The 18,090-nt window shown below is 44.6% G+C and overlaps 1 protein-coding gene across 4 annotated transcripts in view; it reads left to right on the forward strand.

The window, feature by feature from the left end:
* The window catches only part of DISC1 (DISC1 scaffold protein), a 337,450-nt gene that overhangs the window by 280,516 nt on the left and 38,844 nt on the right, over window positions 1–18,090 (forward strand). For 3 of the 4 annotated variants that reach the window (XR_012490698.1, XM_074316477.1, XM_074316478.1), the window contains exons 12-13: window positions 8,617–8,733; window positions 17,307–17,472. The exons of the other annotated variant lie outside the window; for it this stretch is intronic. Coding sequence is in view for 2 of the 3 variants with exons in the window: in XM_074316477.1 (XP_074172578.1) it covers window positions 8,617–8,733; window positions 17,307–17,447 (258 nt within the window). In the remaining variant the exon portion in view is untranslated. The remainder of the gene's footprint in view (window positions 1–8,616; window positions 8,734–17,306; window positions 17,473–18,090) is intronic. 4 annotated transcript variants of the gene reach the window in all.

Consider the following 18,090-nt stretch of genomic DNA (forward strand, 5'->3'; position numbering starts at 1 on the left):
GTCATCTTGTCAGTCTCCCTCACCTGCCCAAGGAAAGGAAGTGAGCTCCTCTGACCTGCCTGCTTCCCCTGCTTTTGGAATATTCTGGAACGACTTTCTGGGCTCTCAGGATTTACCTGTGGCAGTTCTTAAACTAATTAGAAATAGTTTTGAGGAAAGCAACCTTGGGCTCTGGGGGACGCCTTCATCTTGGCACTTTATTGTCATTCACTGCATACTGAGGGGTGGACAGAGCATGGCCACCACCTGGATGGCCACTGCCTCGATGGCCACCGCCTGGATGCGAGCTCTGATTCCTGGCGCTTGTGGCAGAGGAGGCTTATCTAGCGCATGCACAGTGGTTTCCTTTACGCAGCTGAGAGATTTTTAACGCAGGGTTTCACACTTCTGGAAAATGAACTGACACTGCCTCCTTGCCCTACCTAGGCTGCATCTGATCTCCTCGCTTCTTGGGGGCCAGGGTAGTTAAGTGAGGACCTTCCTGTCCCCCACCAGCTGGTTGTCAGAACTTCCTGCCCGTGTTGGCTGAGGCAGGGGGCCTGGGCTGGGGATCTGTGAAACTCCTGCATGGAGTGTAAAGCAGGCTCTGCCCGCCGAGGGCTGCATCCAGGATCGGGTATTTAAAAACAGCAATTCTGGTAGTCTCATAGTTTACAAAAAACATTTAGAAATTCAAAATCCTTTTAAATCTAAAATGAGCAGAGATGAAAGTTGGCATTTGATTATTTTCTCATAGTTCCTTTTTACTCTGCATAGTTCAGTGTTTCTCAGCAGCAGCCAGCTTACAAAGTACGTTCCCCTTAAATGGAACCCCCATCTGCATTCTGTTTTCATTTCCTTATACGAAAGGGTCTTACCGGTTGATGTCACTCTCCCCAGACTCTGAACCCTTGTGTTAAACAGAGATTATTTAGTTACACTAATAGCTGATGCTATGAATATCATTTACAAATAGATCTTTCCTCAGAAGGTTCTAACAGAGTTTGGCCTCATTCAGCTCTGATATTCATTCAAATGAAGTGTGCTAAAAGGAAAACAGACCAAATTCTCTTGAATAATCATGTAATATAAAATATAGCTGGAAACCACAGGCCAATCAACATATGAATTATCAGGCAGTTTCTTCTTTTATCAGTTTTTTTTTTTTTTTGTTCTGTTCATTGGCTCTATTTAGAACTTGTCAGAACCCCTGTGACAAGTATGCAGATACTGGAAGACAATTCATGGCTCGCTCTGACCTAAAGATATATAAATAGTTCACATGCTTTCCTTACCACTTATGACATCTGGATGCTTTTAAAAGAAATACCACTTACTGAGGATGTAGCCCTGTAATTTGGATGAATACTTGTATTATATGGAGTAATAATGATGTACCTTTAGTGTCTTAATTTGTGCATCTGCTTTTGGCATTACACAATGACTGCAGAATTCAGTGTTTACGTGAAAAGATGAATACTTATAAAATCTATTTCAAATAGATGTGAAAGATATTCTTTGTGGTATGGACAAGGGTTTATCTAAGGTAAATATTCTTTATGTGGATAATAAAAAAACAAAAAGAAAAGAAAACCATTCCTGGAATGTATTTGCCAAGCAAATACTTTGGAAAACAGCCCAAAGGAACATATTTAAGGCTGTGATTTTAATACCAAGCTAAGTAAATGCTTTAATGCATCAGCTAAGCTCACGGATGGTGGTAATCACATCTGGTTTACCTCAAGCTATAGGAGAGGGAAGGAAACTTAACAACAGAACAAACATCATGGGGCTCAAGTCTCATTTTTGGCTTCTAGGTCCTACAGGGATGTGTGCAGTGCAGGGTTTAAATTTTTCTTTTATTTTTTTTATTTTTTATTGGGGAACAGTGTGTTTCTCCAGGGCCCATCAGCTCCAAGTCGTTGTCCTTCAATCTAGTTGCGGAGGGTGCAGCTCACTGGCCCATGTGGGAATCGAACAGGGAACCCTGTTTTCAGAGCTCGCGCTCTAACTATCTGAGCCATCCGGCCACCCTAAATTTTTCTTTTTAAACTTAAATACTGCTATGGCTCAGTAATCAATAAATGCAGATAGCTTGACAACCACAAGGGAAGACTGCTCTTTCACCTGTCCGTTCTTTGTTTTGTAGCCTGTGACTTTCACAGGCCACATTAAATATTTTTCTGGATAGGCAGCTATTGCTGATGCCTTATCACATGGCCAAGGACAGAGGGATGCGACCAAGAAAACTCAGAGGAGGACATCCGAGATGGGGCTCCTGCCCCCGCCCTCCTCCCGGCACCCCCAGTCCCTGGCAAGGGTGCATGGCACCCGGCACAGTGCATTTCCATGTGAAGAGCAGACATAACAGGTGCTGGTTGATTCTCTCACATTAGTTTTTAAATCATGCCAACACTTCCTCAGGAAGTTTTTCTTGTGTTACTACCTGATACCATTTCAGACATCAGACTGCCTCTTTTTTTAGAACTACTTTTGATAGCATTTTAAAAAACCAACTATTTAAACATTCTTGATCGCAAGCTATAGGCAGTACCTGCCTAACGAGCAATTTAACCTAAACAGTTTCCTATTCCAAATGCATTTTCTATTCAGAATAAAGATAATTAATATGATTTTTCTCATCACACTAGATATAGCCTGATGAGATATTGTTACCAGACACTTGCTCTGATCAAAACAGTTATTTCCTACTCTCTGAATATGAGCTCTAGTTTTAAAACTTTAAATGTTGATATTTCCCAAATTCCATAAGGAAGACTTATTTATGGGAACCAATACTAAGTAAAAAGCCATTCGGGATGCCGGCCATGGAGTTTGTGACTTTTCCACCAGCGTGTGAGGTTAGGGATCTGCTCAGGCTAGCAACTAAATGCGTGTTTGGATCTGAGCATAAACTTTTATAGATAAATGTTTGTAGAAAGTCTTTTTAATGGGAAAATCCTGCCCAACAAAGGGAATCCCGTTTCTGTTTTAAATCATGAGTCTGGTGAGCAGGACAGAAATTCGACATTAGCTCTAATGCAACACAGCTGGACATTCCTGCCCAGACATTGAAGTCTACAGGTTCTGATCATGAGGTGAGTTAAGCAAATTATGTTTGAGATATCGCCAGCCGAGCTGGCGCTACTGTCATGCCGCGTGGAGGGGCAGTAGGGGAGATGCAGGGCTTTTTCTGAGGCCAACAAAAGGCATGTTTGTGTGGAAGCTGGGGCAGGCGCACTGCAGGGGAATCACCCCAGGCAAGGCCATTGGCTGCATCAAGGGACAGGGGCTATTCAGCGAGGTCTTCGCAGGGCCTCCTTGGGTAATGCCGTCTGAGATACAGGGCAGCTTCCTCGCGACCTGGTGAGAAAGAGGTCTCCATTGGTTGTTTGAACAATTATGAAGTGCCTCTTCAGAGCTACGCAGAGCATTAGTCACAGACCACAGAGGTGGCAGGACACCATGCTGCTTCCGTCTTGTGTGGAGACAGGCAGTGGGGGGACAGCTCTATCCAGTAGTCAGGTGAGGCAGGGGACAACCTCTTCCTGGAAGACATTGGATCTGCAGGGTTTTGAAGCCAGAGGGCGTTGTGCAGAGAGGGGAAAGGCCCAGGGATGCAGCTTCCTTCACTCTGACACATGTGGAAAATAGTTCCTCCCAGGGCTAAATGGTGGCATGGAGGGAGGGAAAGAAAAGCCATAATTGTAATTGCTGAAAAGACTGCCTGATGGGACAAATTACTGGAGAGTTTCCAACGACACTTTGAACAACTTGTACTTGATCAGTTCAGAACTGCAAATCCTACCAAACTCCACTGCAGCTATAGCAATACCAGCCACTGTAGTGGGTGATGCTTTAATGAGCAAGTATCAGTCATGCAGTCATGCAGCGTTTTTCCTTTTTTTCCCTTTTTTGGTCACATTTAATTTAATAATAAAAATGGAAGCAAACATTATGAATTTCATGCTGAGAAGCCCAGTGCCTGACCTGCTACGGGACACGGTTCAGAGAATGTTCACTAGGACTCTGCCAAGGCAACGGGGACGTGAGAGAGCAGGGCTCCGTGTTCTTATTCATGACGCAGAAACTCGTCTTCCCGTGGGACTCACCTTTCCTGGGCTCCCAGCCTACGTGTCAGGGACACGTGGACTAAAGAAGGTCCCAGCTCACCTTTGCGTCCCAGGTTGTCTGCTTGACATCATTGCCACCCTCCAGTCGGGTCCGTATCTGAGTCCTAGAGGGCCCCTCCCCCCACCGACATGAAGCTGAGCCCTCCAGGAAACGCAGCCGATTTTGCAGAGTCCCAAGGGAGGACGGGAAGAGTGGTGCATCTTCAGGCTCTGTGTCACCCCTTGGTAGCCTCTCACTCCCACCCTGGGCCAGTCCAACAAAAACCCCTGTCTGTGTGCCCACCGGATCCAGAGAAAAGAACTGGCCAGATGGGGGAGGCTCTTCCTGTGTGTGTAAAAGGAGGCGCTGAACTAAATGGTTCCCAAGACCCTGCCAGTCCCGGTTCTCTCTTCTTCTGGGTATTGAGATCCTCAGGGATGGCCATGTGATGTTCTTAGTAGTCCTGACTGAGGTGACCCTTTGTAAATGCTCGCATTTGATGTCCTGGGAAGCAAGGTGGTGTTAAAACAAGGGGCTCCACTTACCACACAGCTAATCTCCAGCTGGGCCCCTGCACAGTACACCTCACTTCCAGTTCACTATTTTGGCTTAAACAGAAATGCCAGTGCTTCCAAGGCTTTTACTGAACGACAGCTGTGAAAGAAGCTTCCTTTCTTTACAGACGAATGAGGGAAAAAACCTCTTTAACAGTTCCTATTTCCTTTACTTGTTTTTTCCTTTCCTCCAAGTCTTGGAGTAAGAAAACACATCAAATTAGAACTTGGAGCAGAGTAGGCAGCAGAGCCCCTGCTGTCCTGCCAGGGGGTCTCTGCCAAGTACAGAGACCTTGGCCTAAAAGAACACACTTGAGAAAGGGCTTCTGTGGGTAAGGAGTTTGGGCAGGGCTGTGGGGAGGCCTGCCTCTGCCCCACAGTGTGTGGGTGCTTGCTGGGTGACGTGACGTGGAGACTGGACTCATTTGTAGCTCGGTTCCTTTCATGTCTGGCTGGTGGCTGGGGCTCTCAGCCGCACACCCTCACGTGACCGTCCACACGCTTGTGCTTCCTCACATCCTGGAGGCTGGGGTCCAGGGCAAGTGATCTGAGAAGAGAACTTACCTGTTGTGATCTGGCTTTGGGAGTCAGGAATGTCACCTTTGTGTGTTCTGTTCGTTGAAGGATCTTCAAAGGCCCACCTCAGTTCAAGGCCGAGGAGTGATAAACTGTCTCTTGATGGGAGAGGCCAGCTTCCAGAAGGCCGCCCCTACCCTCTGCTGTACCTGGCACAACATGGAGGTGGGCGAGGAGCTTCCATCTGCCTCTCTAAGTTTAGGGTTAACAGGCAGGACCTCTGCAGCTTTGTCAGCTGCCACCCACGACTCTGGTCCCACCCAGCCCTCTGTGGACACATAGGATTCCTTTGCACAGAGCAGAATTTTTCATCAGATCAGCTGTCTCTGCTCAGTTTAGATTATAAATTGATTCTGTTCCCAGGATTTGAAATGAGAGCCTTATAGTAAAGCCATAACCCCCTCAAGTAATGCCCCCCCCTCACCCTGCATCACACTCAGGATACTCGTTCAGGACCAGAATCTGTGAGGCCAGCAGACAGTGTTTGTGCTGGAGAAATGACCCCTGAGAAGGCCCATCAGGCCTTGTACTGGTCATGAAGTTTGAGCTCTCAGAGTTTGTTTCCATAACTGCGTTATGGCTTTTTTATCTTTAAAATTGTTTTTTTAATATTCAGGTGTATTTTTTCATTATGGTTTGAATTACTGTTCTTGGCAACTTTTTAAATTATATTTTAGAGGTGTGGAAAATGCAGCAAAGTATGGAGAAGAAAATAAAAATTTGCTCTAATACTGCCCCTCAAAATAATTGTTACTATTTTAACACTTCGCCTATTTGAGTATTTCCTCATCATTAAATATTCTTGTATTAAAAATGGTTTTAATGGCTAAATACAAATTGATATACCAGAACGTATTTTAACCATCCCCTTTGTTGTACATTTATTTATTCTTTCCCATACTTTTAATACAATTACTTTTACATTATTAAAAAGTATTTTTATTTAGTGCATATGATAAACATTTTTTTCATACTTAAAGCCCTAATAAAAATATTTAAACTTAAATGTATACATTTTCTTGTTGCGAGATTCCAGGAAGTGGAATTATTGGCTCATAGGATATAAACAATTTAAAGTTTTTGCTACATGATCTGAACTTGCTTTCCCCAATTTGCACAATCTGAACATAATTTTAACAAAAAATAGGCAGGGATTATATGTTTGGGGACAAATGTAAAGCCATATTTTAAATGTTTAATTCAGGTTTGATTTATATTTATTTTAGCCTTAAAATGAGGATCAACTCATTTGATTCCATTTAAGAGTGTTTTAAATTCCTTGGTTCCACATTCTGACTCTATGTTTTTTCTCTCTTTCAGTGTATTCTCAGTTGTATATATTTTCCCACTAACACTATTTTTCTCCTTCGTGCATGACTTGTGGCTTCACCACTGTCAATCATTTTTCTCCAGATGTTCTTTTTCTTGGTGCCTCATTTATTTCACGCACGACTGGGGCGTTACTCGCTGCCCGTTGTCTCAGCCTCCATGTGATTTGTCTACTCTGTAATTCTGCATCTTTGGATGATAATCTTATTACTTTTAGGATCAGTGAAATATATATGTGTGTGTGATTTTTATGTACTTGCTGTCTTCTCATCATCACTGCTGTGGCCAATTATGAGCAAATCTTCATGCTTCGCATGCCTTCTTGTTTAATTGTGTCCATCTGTCCTCAAAGTTGTGTGTTGTTGTCACTACATTCTTTTGCTTTTGTATATACATTTACTTGCAGTATGTCAGAGTGCTCCAACATTTACAATAGCAATTTATAGTTCCCATTAGCACTGTTTTATTCTAATATGGTTGGTCATTTGGGATATAAACTTTCAAACATTCTGGAGTTACTATAGTGAATGTTAAATTACATATCTGGATTTAATGGTTATTCATGGACTCCTTATAATATTATATAACTCATGATCCCTAAGGACTTTTGAACATTAAATATCACCACACCTGGGCCTTTTGTTGGGTCATAATTATAGCTTTTGCAGAAACTCTGTAGTGTAATTTGAATAGATAACTTAATTGTTTCCCTTATGCAAAATTCTTTTTAGTATACCTTCTAAGACTCACTGTTAGTTGGGAAAATGTTTCTTTTACATTTGGTTAAGTTTTAATTCTGAGCTCGCTTTTTGCTGCTTATTTATTTATTCAATTTTATTTTAACTGAGTTATAATTGACATATAACATTGTGGAAGTTTAAGGTGTACAACATGTTGATCTGAGCCATTCGTATATGGAAACATGATTTCTACTGTGGCGTTAGCTCACAGCTCCAGCGTGTCTTACCTTGGAGGCCCGGGGATGAACGAAGAGCCCTTGGCCCCGCCCATGGGAAATGCATACCCACTTGGGTTGTGAGAATGTCACACGTATCAGAGCTGCTGCACTCCGAGGTAGAAACGTTGTTTGGGGCCTTGAAGGAAAGGTTGGGTTTCAGAGAAGAGTGGAGGACAGGGCACGAGCAGGAAGAATAGTTTGACAGTGGAAAGGCAGTGGGGTCAGTCCAGTTGGCAAAGGTTACGCCACATTTAAGGGCGTTGAGGGGACACAAGTAGTACCAGGTGTGGAAGGGCAGAGCTTGGACTGCTGTGGTGGCTTTGTACAGGAAACTGACAGAAAGGAGGCACTTTGTGGGTAATGTTGAGGATATAAGTCAGAAGGGGAAACATTGGAGGAGGGCGTTTCAAGACTTAACTGTTCATTCATGGAACCGAGGAATGGTGTGTGCCTGCCATGTGTCTACCATGTGCCAGGGCTCTGACCCATCATCCCTGCTCTTAGGGGGCTGGACGTTTATCATGCCGCCTCTTAGGGGGCTTACACTCCATTGAAGGAGAGAGGAAATGCACATCTGCATATATAGCAGCCATATGTATAATACATACCTTGTGGCATTTAAAGTTTCCTGAATATTCTAGCTTTCAGGGGCTGTGACCAGTGTGCAGACAAATGTTCCGTGCACCGTTATATCCCTGGACCCTTTCAGGAATCTCTCTTTGCTCTTATGGCTCAGCCTGGTGGCTCCTGTGACTCTCCCCAGTGCCCCTTTGGTTACAATTCCTATTACATTGTCAGTCTGCCTGTGGATGCAGCTGGAAGACTCCGGCTTCCCCCAGGATAAATCCTCTTGAGGAGCTGACATACTGGAAGTAGCATTTGAAATGAGCAGATGCGGGAGGTAACCAGTGGAGCCAGACGACACAGCTGCTCGTCCGGTGATAACTAGCAATTGGTTCCTGTCTCCGCAAGAATGACCTCCAGGTTCTGTCGCGCTTCTGCTGGGCTGCAGAAGCTGCGAGAACATGCCGCTGGGTGACTTAGCTATGTGTCCACGGCCCTGAAAAGTCGATAGCTTACAGCAACCTTCTTCTTTTTCCTGGATAGGAATCTTACATGCTTTCTGCAGAACTTGGAGAAAAATGTGACGCCATAGGCAAGAAGTTGTTATACTTGGAAGATCAACTTCACACAGCAATCCGCAGTCATGATGACGACCTCATCCATATCCTTTTCATCGTGCACATTAAGCACCAGCTAGGTTATTTGGTAAAAGCAAGTCTTAAAAAGATAAACAATTGCCCCATGCCTCAGCAGATGGAAGCAGACAGATATTGCTGTTGTTACAGATCAGCACACCGCAGATCTCAGATTATCCAGTACCCAATGGCTTCGCTCTAGTTTTTGGGAAGGCAGCATTTTTGGTTATGAAAGCTGACCACTAAAAATTAGCCATGCAGTTCAGACATGCAACCATGAGACCAAAGCAGAATACAGTTTTCACGGAGCGGGAAGCTGGGTGTGCAGGACTCGGTGTCCTAGAGGCTTTCTCAATACCAAGAAACCCAAATGCATGCGTGCTTTTCTTTACCACATAGTTCTGCCATGTAACAGGCAGAAGCGTGTCACAACTCACAGGACTTCGGGTTCTTTGCACTTTCTTCTTGCACAAGAGTCAATACACCTGGTGTCACATACATACAAATAACTTCATCAAAACTGACTGCCAGTGAGCAAGATGGCGCGAGAGTTTACTAGCACCGCACGTCATGCACCTGTGTGGAGCACTGTGTCCCCTCGTGATCTGTGGGGATGGTCAGTTTGTCACTGCTTTTTCCTTTGAGGGAAGATGGGTGGGTGCACAGGGATATGCAGCCCCACCCTGTATCTTTTCATTTATTTAATCACAAGTCGACACTTCTTCAGATACAAACACTTTCTGTCCGTCATCCTTTCTATTCTGCAGGATGATGTTTGTTACATGGGCTTGTGGGAATTGCAGTTATTTTGGTCTTTGCTTCTCATAGCTGTCTTTTCAGAATTCCAGTTCTTATCATACTTTATCTTGAGTGTGTGAGTGTGTGTGTGTGAGTGTGTGTGTGTGTGTACATAGCCTTAAGCGATCAAGCATTAATCTTAATCACAAGTATTCAGATCCACAGTTAATGATGGAGTCAACACTGTTTCCTTCCTCCTTGTAACCTTAAATTTGACCTTGCTTATTAAACTTAGCAGGAAATTTCTTCAACATAATCAGCTATTATGTTCACATTGTTCAAGGTAGATTTTTAAAAGTAGACATTCTGTTCCTCAAACTTCCTGCCACTTAAAAAATACTGGTCTTTAATCTATTATTAGGAGGTTGGCCAAAGAAACAGTAGAATGTTTGGTTTGCATTTTTGTTTATTCCACGTTCATAGATCACACAGATTTGAGAACTTATAAGGGGACATGGCTCCTAGGAAATGGGCGAATGACTGTATGTGGCTGGTCCCTTGGGGGCAGCGCCCTGCAGACCACCAGTGGCCCAAGCCCAGCTGGTGGGGGCTTTCCTAGTGGGACGTCTCTCAGGCTCGATGTGGAGTCTGTTGGCCATTCTGAGACCTGCAGTCAGGACTTGTGGTGGTCTCTTGTTTAGAAATTTTCTAGAAGGTCATTTTGATTTCAGGGCATTGGGTTTTCTCCTTAATAAGGTTGGTGGCATGGAGGAAGCTGAGATGGGACAGAGCTGTGTGTAAATAAGACCCTCTCAGTTTTCCCACGGCAGCTCAAGCCATTTTCAGCAGCAGCAGCAGGACCACACACAACTGATAAGCCTCTTTAAGCATCAGCTTCCTCGTCTGTTATCAGACAACATGTGGCTCTGAGGTTTTCATGGGGACTAAGTGAGGCTGTATTCAGAAAGTGTGTTTAACATAGTTCTTATCCGGGGTAAGAGCTTGGTTTTAGGTAGAAAACTATGTTCTCCAAGGCCATTTGCCTCACCATTCTCAGTGTCTGTGTCACAAGCTGAAAGCACGTCCCATAAGAGGTTTCAGTTAAGTCCCTGAACTATTTTGTAATAAACGTTTGAAGGAATCGCTCAGTAACCACACAATGACTTATATGAAAAACCATTTAATTCTATTAAAACTGCTATAGGGGCCGGCCCAGTGGCTCAGGCAGTTAGAGCTCCATGCTCCTAACTCCGAAGGCTGCCGGTTTGATTCCCACATGGGCCAGTGGGCTCTCAACCACAAGGTTGCCAGTTCAATTCCTCGAGTCCCACAAGGGATGGTGGGCAGCGCCCCCTGCAACTAAGATTGAACACGGCACCTTGAGTTGAGCTGCCGCTGAGCTCCCGGATGGCTCAGTTGGTCGGAGGGCGTCCTCTCAACCACAAGGTTGCTGGTTTGACTCCTGCAAAGGATGGTGGGCTGTGCCCCCTGCAACTAGCAACGGCAACTGGACCTGGAGCTGAGCTGCGCCCTCCACAACTAAGACTGAAAGGACAACAACGTGACTTGGGGAAAAAAAACCCTGCTATATATAGATAGGGATTATTATCCCTACTGGATAGCTGAGAAAACTGAGGCTTCTAGAAATTACGTAGCTGGTTCGAGGTCATTTCTAAACAGTGGCAGAATCTTCCAGCCGCAAACCCCGTGGTCCTATTTGACCAGCAGGCGGCAGCTATGCCTGTAAATAAAAGGACAGGCCCTTTTGTGGAACATACAGTTACTATACACATTTTAAGCTATAGTAAGAGTTTTTATTGAAGTCATTTTTTTTGAGAATTTTGTTGATCCTTGCTGAGATAGGTGGGGACACACTGGGGACATGTCAAACCAGGGTTGGGAAGTGCTGGTTTAGGTACTGAAGTCAGCCCTCCCGCAAATAAAATCTACAGCACTATACGGATTTGAACTCAGAGTCTTCCCTGAGGCCCAGGCTTTGTTCTGTGTCACTGATTGAGAGTAAATACAAGGAAAGTGACTTTGAACTCATACAAAGCAGCACTTAGATTTGAATGGAGCACCATGCACTGAGCTAGAGAGATGTTTACAAGACAGCGGAGGCAGCCCTTGTTTCAAATTAGAACTTATCTGGGGATCCAGAGAGGCTGCTGGAATCCTGCAGCCAAACTCTGACTGGATTGTTTCCATTCTTGATCAAAGATACGAAGCTGAGTGCGGCTGAAAGAAACGGCTTGCTGTCAACAAGAAAGAACTGTGCGGTGAGGGTAATATTTTTGTTTGGTTCCATTAAGCACTCTGCCAGAGCCCACTGTGCATGTGATGTGGAGTGAACGTGACGAATGTGAGTCCACAGCAGACGTCTGGGTCCAGAAGATTCTAGCCTTGGATGCAAGATGCTCATTCTTGGTGTGGAAGGCACTGGACCTGCCACATAAACCATGTGTGTGGGGAAGCCTTATTGGTGTGGCACCCAGTAGGGTGGCGGGGGTCAGCTCTGGGTTTGAGTCTCTAGGCAGACCCTCTGGGTATCCTGACTTCATGTAGGGGCCACAGGCAACCTACTGGGAGTCTCCTGCTTTCACGAAGAAGACACTGGATTGACAGATCTGAGGGGGGTAACAGGCCATGTCTGTTCATCATCCTGACAGGTTCACTAAATTACACGTAGCATGACCAAATAACAACACAAACCCGTCAGCTACCACGGCAGCAAATGTCTGAAACATGTCTGCAACACTGATTGAAAGAGCTGGTGTCGCACAGGTGACTCACGCCTGGTGTCTGAGGACAGGACAGGAGATGGGACTTCATTGTCAGTCAAGATGGATTTCCAGGAGCATTTGTCTGAGTCTTTAGCACAATTTCACAGTCATTTTGGGTTCTAATTGGCAGTTATGTTTTGAAAAACATTTTGAGTGTCTGTAATGCTTCCTCTGTGTTCAAAACTCTTTAATTGAAACCATGCAGTTTAGGTGGTTTTTAAACAGGGGGTTGTCTCACTTTGTTCACCTTCAACTTCAACCACACACTTTCAAAGGAGAGAAGTGTGCTTGGGTTTGGGACACTGGGGGCATCTTTCAAAGCCCTCCCGGCAGTTCTGCCCGCCTCTGAGTCACAGGTGAGATGGGAACAAACGGATTCCATTTGGTCCTTTACAGCCACGTCCGGGAAGCCCTCATGGGATTCTGTTCTCTCTGCTTGTGCGGAAGGTGTGGTGCTTGATGGCAGGCCAGCGCTGTGAGTGCATCAGACGTCACACCCCCGTAAGAGGCCTGTCTGGTTCAACTTTCAAGTGTGTAGCTTGAACATACAAAAGTAACAGGAGTTTGGGGATAATTGCCCCCTCTCCCTGGGGATGTTTTCCACTTCTGGAGCTAAGGAGCTAGAAGAGGGACCATGATGATCACGGAGCCCCATTGCGAATTTCATACATAAAACTGAGACCTGAAGAGGCTGTTATTCATCGCGTCGTGATGCAGGTCTGGTGGCCACGGCTCTTCCCTTCAGCTCCCACCACAGGGGGTGGGATGGGCAGAGGAAGAGTTGGAGCCCACAGTGAGGGAGAGGGCATGGACACAGTGGGGTACTGGCACCAGGTGGGCACTCCAGAGAGTGCCCGGGACAAGCACCAAGTCCACGAAGCGAGTCGTGTGTGGGCAGCACTTGTCTCTGTGCCCTTGGGCAGCTGTGCTCCTCACCGTTGGCTTTCCACGAAGGTACATTTCCCAGGCCTGCAGGCCGTAGTGGCTGTAGGGGAATCACTGTTGTTATGAAGGACGATCTGGCCAGTGAGAAGCGTTTCAAGGCTGTGCTGATATTTCTCTTTGGACAAAACTAGGTCGGATGAACGGAAGGCTCAGCTACTAAAATGATCACTCGGAAACTCCAGTGCCACACTCGATTGGTTTTATATGTGAACAAAAGACCCCTTTGAAAGAATTTGAGGACCTTTGCAAATGGCTGCCTAAATGACAATCCTGCCTCACCACTATATTCCTGGACGACATCTGTGAGACGTGTCTTACCCCTTTACTAATTACAAACACAGTTTGTAGAATTTTACTATCAAGAAGTTATGCACTTACTTAATATGTGTGTAATCCATCCCAAGGTGGTAAAGAATGGTCTTGGGTTCCAAACATGTTTTAAAGATGTTGGCATGTCAACCTTTGTGTTATTATTGTAACTAGTGTGCCAAGTTTCTTCGATGCCACCACTACCTGGTGGCATATCTGTTACGGGGACAGTATACTTAGCTACAGATGTTTCTATGGAACAGGCATCCTAAGAAGCAGTCAACTCTTGTGAGATCTATTGTCACACTCAGGTGCACTGAGCACCTCCATCATTTACACCTAAAATTTCAATATGGAGTTTTACTTTATTTTCTCAGCCTTTTGACAAAAATCAAGGTCAAATATGTTCATGGGCTTCAACTATGAGCTCATCGGACTAGCAATTAAAGAATCTAATTCCAGTCCTACTCTACTGCTTAGTAGCCTTAAGATCTTGGTTAGATGTATGAAATGGGATACAGTGAGAAAATGTGAAAATATTTTTAAAGTATATTTTTCAATCTAACCTCTAAGTACCTTTCTGCAGCCTGGATCTCTCCCCAACCTCAGACTTGTGCCTGCTTCCTGCGTGGCATCTCCCCTTGGCTGATAAGTAGGCTTTTCCAATTTGACTCATCCAAAATCAAATTCCTCCCCACACTCAGCAAACCCCAACTCATTCCCAGTCTTCTCCTTCTCGATACCTTGCAAGTCTATTTTTCCAGTTCATGGCTTAGATAAAAGAAATCAGAGTCATTCTCACTGCCTTTTCCTTCTTTCACATTCCACATGCAGTTCATCACCATATGCTGTTGACTCTACCTCCAAAATATCCAGAATCTGACCTCCTCTCATCACCTCCCCTGCCACTGACTGGGTCCAAACTATGATCTTTTCTTCTCTGAATTATTTCTCTCATCTCCACGTTTCTGCTCTGCCCCCCTGTAATCTATTAACGATGAAAGCAGCCAGCGTCGTGTCATTCCCTTGCTCCAAGTCCCCCCACAACTCCCATCTCACAGTCCATATACGCAGCCTGCACGCGTGAGTGTGTGTGTGTGTGTGTGTGTGTGTGTGTGTGTGTATGTGTGTGTTGCTCTACTCACTGGCACTTAAGCAACGTGACAGCAGTGACTTTGTTCACTCCTTCACTTCCAGGTCATTTCTTAGCACACAGTAGGAGCTCAGGAAATACTTGAATACCTGAACGAGTGACGCATGAGGATCTCTATCTATGCCTTCATCTCCCCAACTGCTTAATGGTGAAATGTGGTTCACGGGGTTTCTTTTATAAACACATCTGTTTAAATATGAAAGTGTGCATGTCCATTGTGAATATTACAGAAGTATGAAAGAAAAGGCTGTATCTCCTGCCAGTGCAAATACCTAGAAATTCACCACTCTGTCTTTCTAGCTAGAAATAGCTCATCTCTCTCTCTCTTTCAAAATTAGGGTCCTTCTATACAAATTGTTCTGCAACTTGCTCCCCCCGCCCCCACTCCACATTTTATCCTGGATTCTCCTCCATTTCACTACATTCAAAATGTTTTGGAACTCACATTTAGTAAGAAATCATACAGTCAGGTTGGTTAGAGAGAGTTTATGTTGTAAATAAAGACATGATTTTAGTCATTTCGATGATGATAGGCTCGTTACAGAAGGTTCCAGGATTCCTGATGTCTAGCCCAGCTTGAGCAAAAGGTGTTTGCGACCTCTGCTATCTTGTAAATTAACCTTAAATCTCGTGCTCCCTCACAAAAGGCACTCCACGCTCACAAGAGAAAAATATTTCTTTGAACCCTAGCCCTGTGAAGCAAGTATAGGATCTGCATCTTATAAGTGAGACAGTTCAAGCAGTAAGTGATTTGCCAGCTTCCGGAGCTAAGATCCTGTCTTCTGACACCTCTGTATGTCGGTGGACCTGCTGTGTGAGGGGCTGTGTTACTTTAGTTGTATAACTTACGCTCTTCCTTTTGAGGCATTTCTCTCACTTTCTTTTTAAAAACTTGTGCAGTGTATTCTGCAAGTGCCAGAAATTTGATGAGTTCTTTAAGAAGCATCTCATTTTGGTTTGGTTTCTCTCTGTCAAACCCTTTGTCACCATTTAGTATATTACAAACAGGGGTGTGTGTCCCAGGCTGAATAGCAAAGGTAATTCTATCCGAGGAGTTTGTTAGGATTCATAAAGTACTTGAGGTCTGTGCCTACTCTTTATAAATGTAGCCTAACTTTGTGATTGAACTTCAGCTTGGTGTTCAGTCTGGGACCACTTACACTTTTGCTTATATAAAGTCCTATGTTTTTTTTTTGGGGGGGGGTTTTTTTTTTTTTTTTGCTTTTGCTTGTATAAAGCAGTATGTGTTTTCACGAAAGATTACCAGGGCTGTCCAGAGAAATGGAGGAAAAAGAAGTCTTTAAAAAGTATATTGGGTTCTTTCTTCCTAGCACGCCCTCATCCCCACCCTCATTCCCCTCAAGTTCAAGTGCAACGAGTGAACCATCATAGTAAATGTATGTGAATTACACAAATAATGGAGTCTGGTGAAGCTTTAAGAGGTTGAAAAGCTGCCAAAAGCTTTTCGGGGTGGTTCAGCATTTTTGCTTAGGAGAAGTTTATTTGCATAATTCCCAGGTTCCTCTGGAGTTCCTTATTTAGGAAAAAAGAGAAAGCTTTGCACGTCATAACCTAAGGTTGCCTTTTTCTCTTGACATTGCATTGACATTGTCCTTACATAAAATAACGTAGAGTATCTGTGAGTGGTGAGCCCTCTGCAACTACTTTCTGTTTTCTTCATATCTGATCGAGTAACATTCAAGTGGTCTGATCTCATGTGATGATTTAATGATATTTAAGTGGTGTTGACATAGTTCTGTTTCCCCTTCGTTCCTGTTGGATGAGGTGAAATTAGTTTGCTTGTTAAATTAAAAGAATTCAGCCCACCTCTCATTCTGTGTTTATCTTAGAGTTTCTGACTACAGGTACAAAAGGAAAGAGCAGGGGGACTGAGGGATAGATAGAAAAAGCACCGTTGGTTAAATGTTCCCCAGTAGAGCCTGTTTCTTAAGAGAATAACAACTGATTTATACCGTATAATTCTCTGTGAGAAACAGCTTTACTGGTGAGGAAACTAAGCACCCAACAGTTGAAGGAAAACAAAGAAACGCTGAAAAGGCATGCTCCCTGCACTTTGCCAAATCTCGAGTATGAATAGTTCTTTTACAAGAACTTGGGAATTTAATAACACGTGGCAGCAAACTAGCACCTACAGGGATTTAGAAGTCATTGTTTCACGAGAAAACTGAGGTTCTAAGTGATTTGCATCAGTGACAAGGCTGGTGATGACCAGCAGGGACCGTAACTCGTGACTCAGTGTGGACCTACGGTGGCCCCAAGTCCGGGGTTTCTCGAGGAGGCCTTTGCACTGGCAGAGCTCTTGGCCGTGACAGTTGCCCCGCCCCAGCTTGGGATTTAGCAGGAATTACGGCCCCATGGACCCTAATCATGGAGAATCCCAGCTAGCCATCTGTCTTAGGCTCAGAGCTGACTCTTCCTTTCCCTTTTGAAACTGCACTTGTGGTAGTTAATAACCGCAGGCCTTGTAGAAATTGCAATCTTTCTTAAAAGAAGTGTAAAATTTGTATTAATATTTAATTCCTACAATTGGGAAGAACTTGAGGCTGCAATGAGATAGCAGTGCCCATCTGCTTCTGGCAGGCTCACGTGCCTTACGAGGTCCCTGGGGGCTGCCGTCACCTTCCCCTATGCCCCTTAACAATGTGTGCACAGTCTCTCAAGAGAGAGCTCCAGATGGTGAAGGAAACTCTGCAGGCCATGATCCTGCAGCTCCAGCCAGCGAAGGAGGCGGGAGAAGGAGAGGCGGTGGCTTCCTGTGTGACAGCTGGTGTCCGGGAAGCAGAGACCTGAGGCGTGACAGGATGGGGGAAGGAGGGTGAGTGAGCACATCATCTATAAGGTGCTCAGGGGGCCGCGCTCACTGCACTGCACACACAGTGTGCCTGAGTCATCGTGGAGATGGAGCATCGAGGTCTCCCAGCAGAAAGGGGCTCCATGGTGGCTCTCCTGAGGCCGAGCTTGGGGGGAGGGGGCACTGATTGGCACATGGAGGGGGAGGGATCAGCTGAATTTCCTTCTAAATGTCAGTCGGAGGCACCTTTACTGTGTTATTAATGGGAGCATCATGCACAAGACTTGGAAATCTTTTCATCTCAGCTCCCACTAGACAGAAGTTGGGGTGAATTCTGCTAAAAAAAAGTCTCTTCCGGTGTCATCTCCCTTTTTTCTGCAATTAAAATGTCTTCTGATTTAAGGACGTATAAAAAGGAAACCAAATATATTTCCCACCATACCTGTTACATTTTCCTACAGGCAAATAATATAAGGGAGCTAATTAACCTCAGAATATGGAATTAGCAGGTTTTCACCTTAATTCTGGATTCACTAGAATCTCAGAAGAATGAACATGAAAAAAATGACAAAACATTTTTTTAAAGATAACAGCCTATCAGTGACGTGTAGCCTTTCCGTTTTTCTACTGTGGCAATACCTA

The sequence above is a fragment of the Rhinolophus sinicus genome, linkage group LG12 (genome assembly GCF_036562045.2).
Source record: "Rhinolophus sinicus isolate RSC01 linkage group LG12, ASM3656204v1, whole genome shotgun sequence".
Lineage (NCBI taxonomy): Eukaryota > Metazoa > Chordata > Mammalia > Chiroptera > Rhinolophidae > Rhinolophus > Rhinolophus sinicus.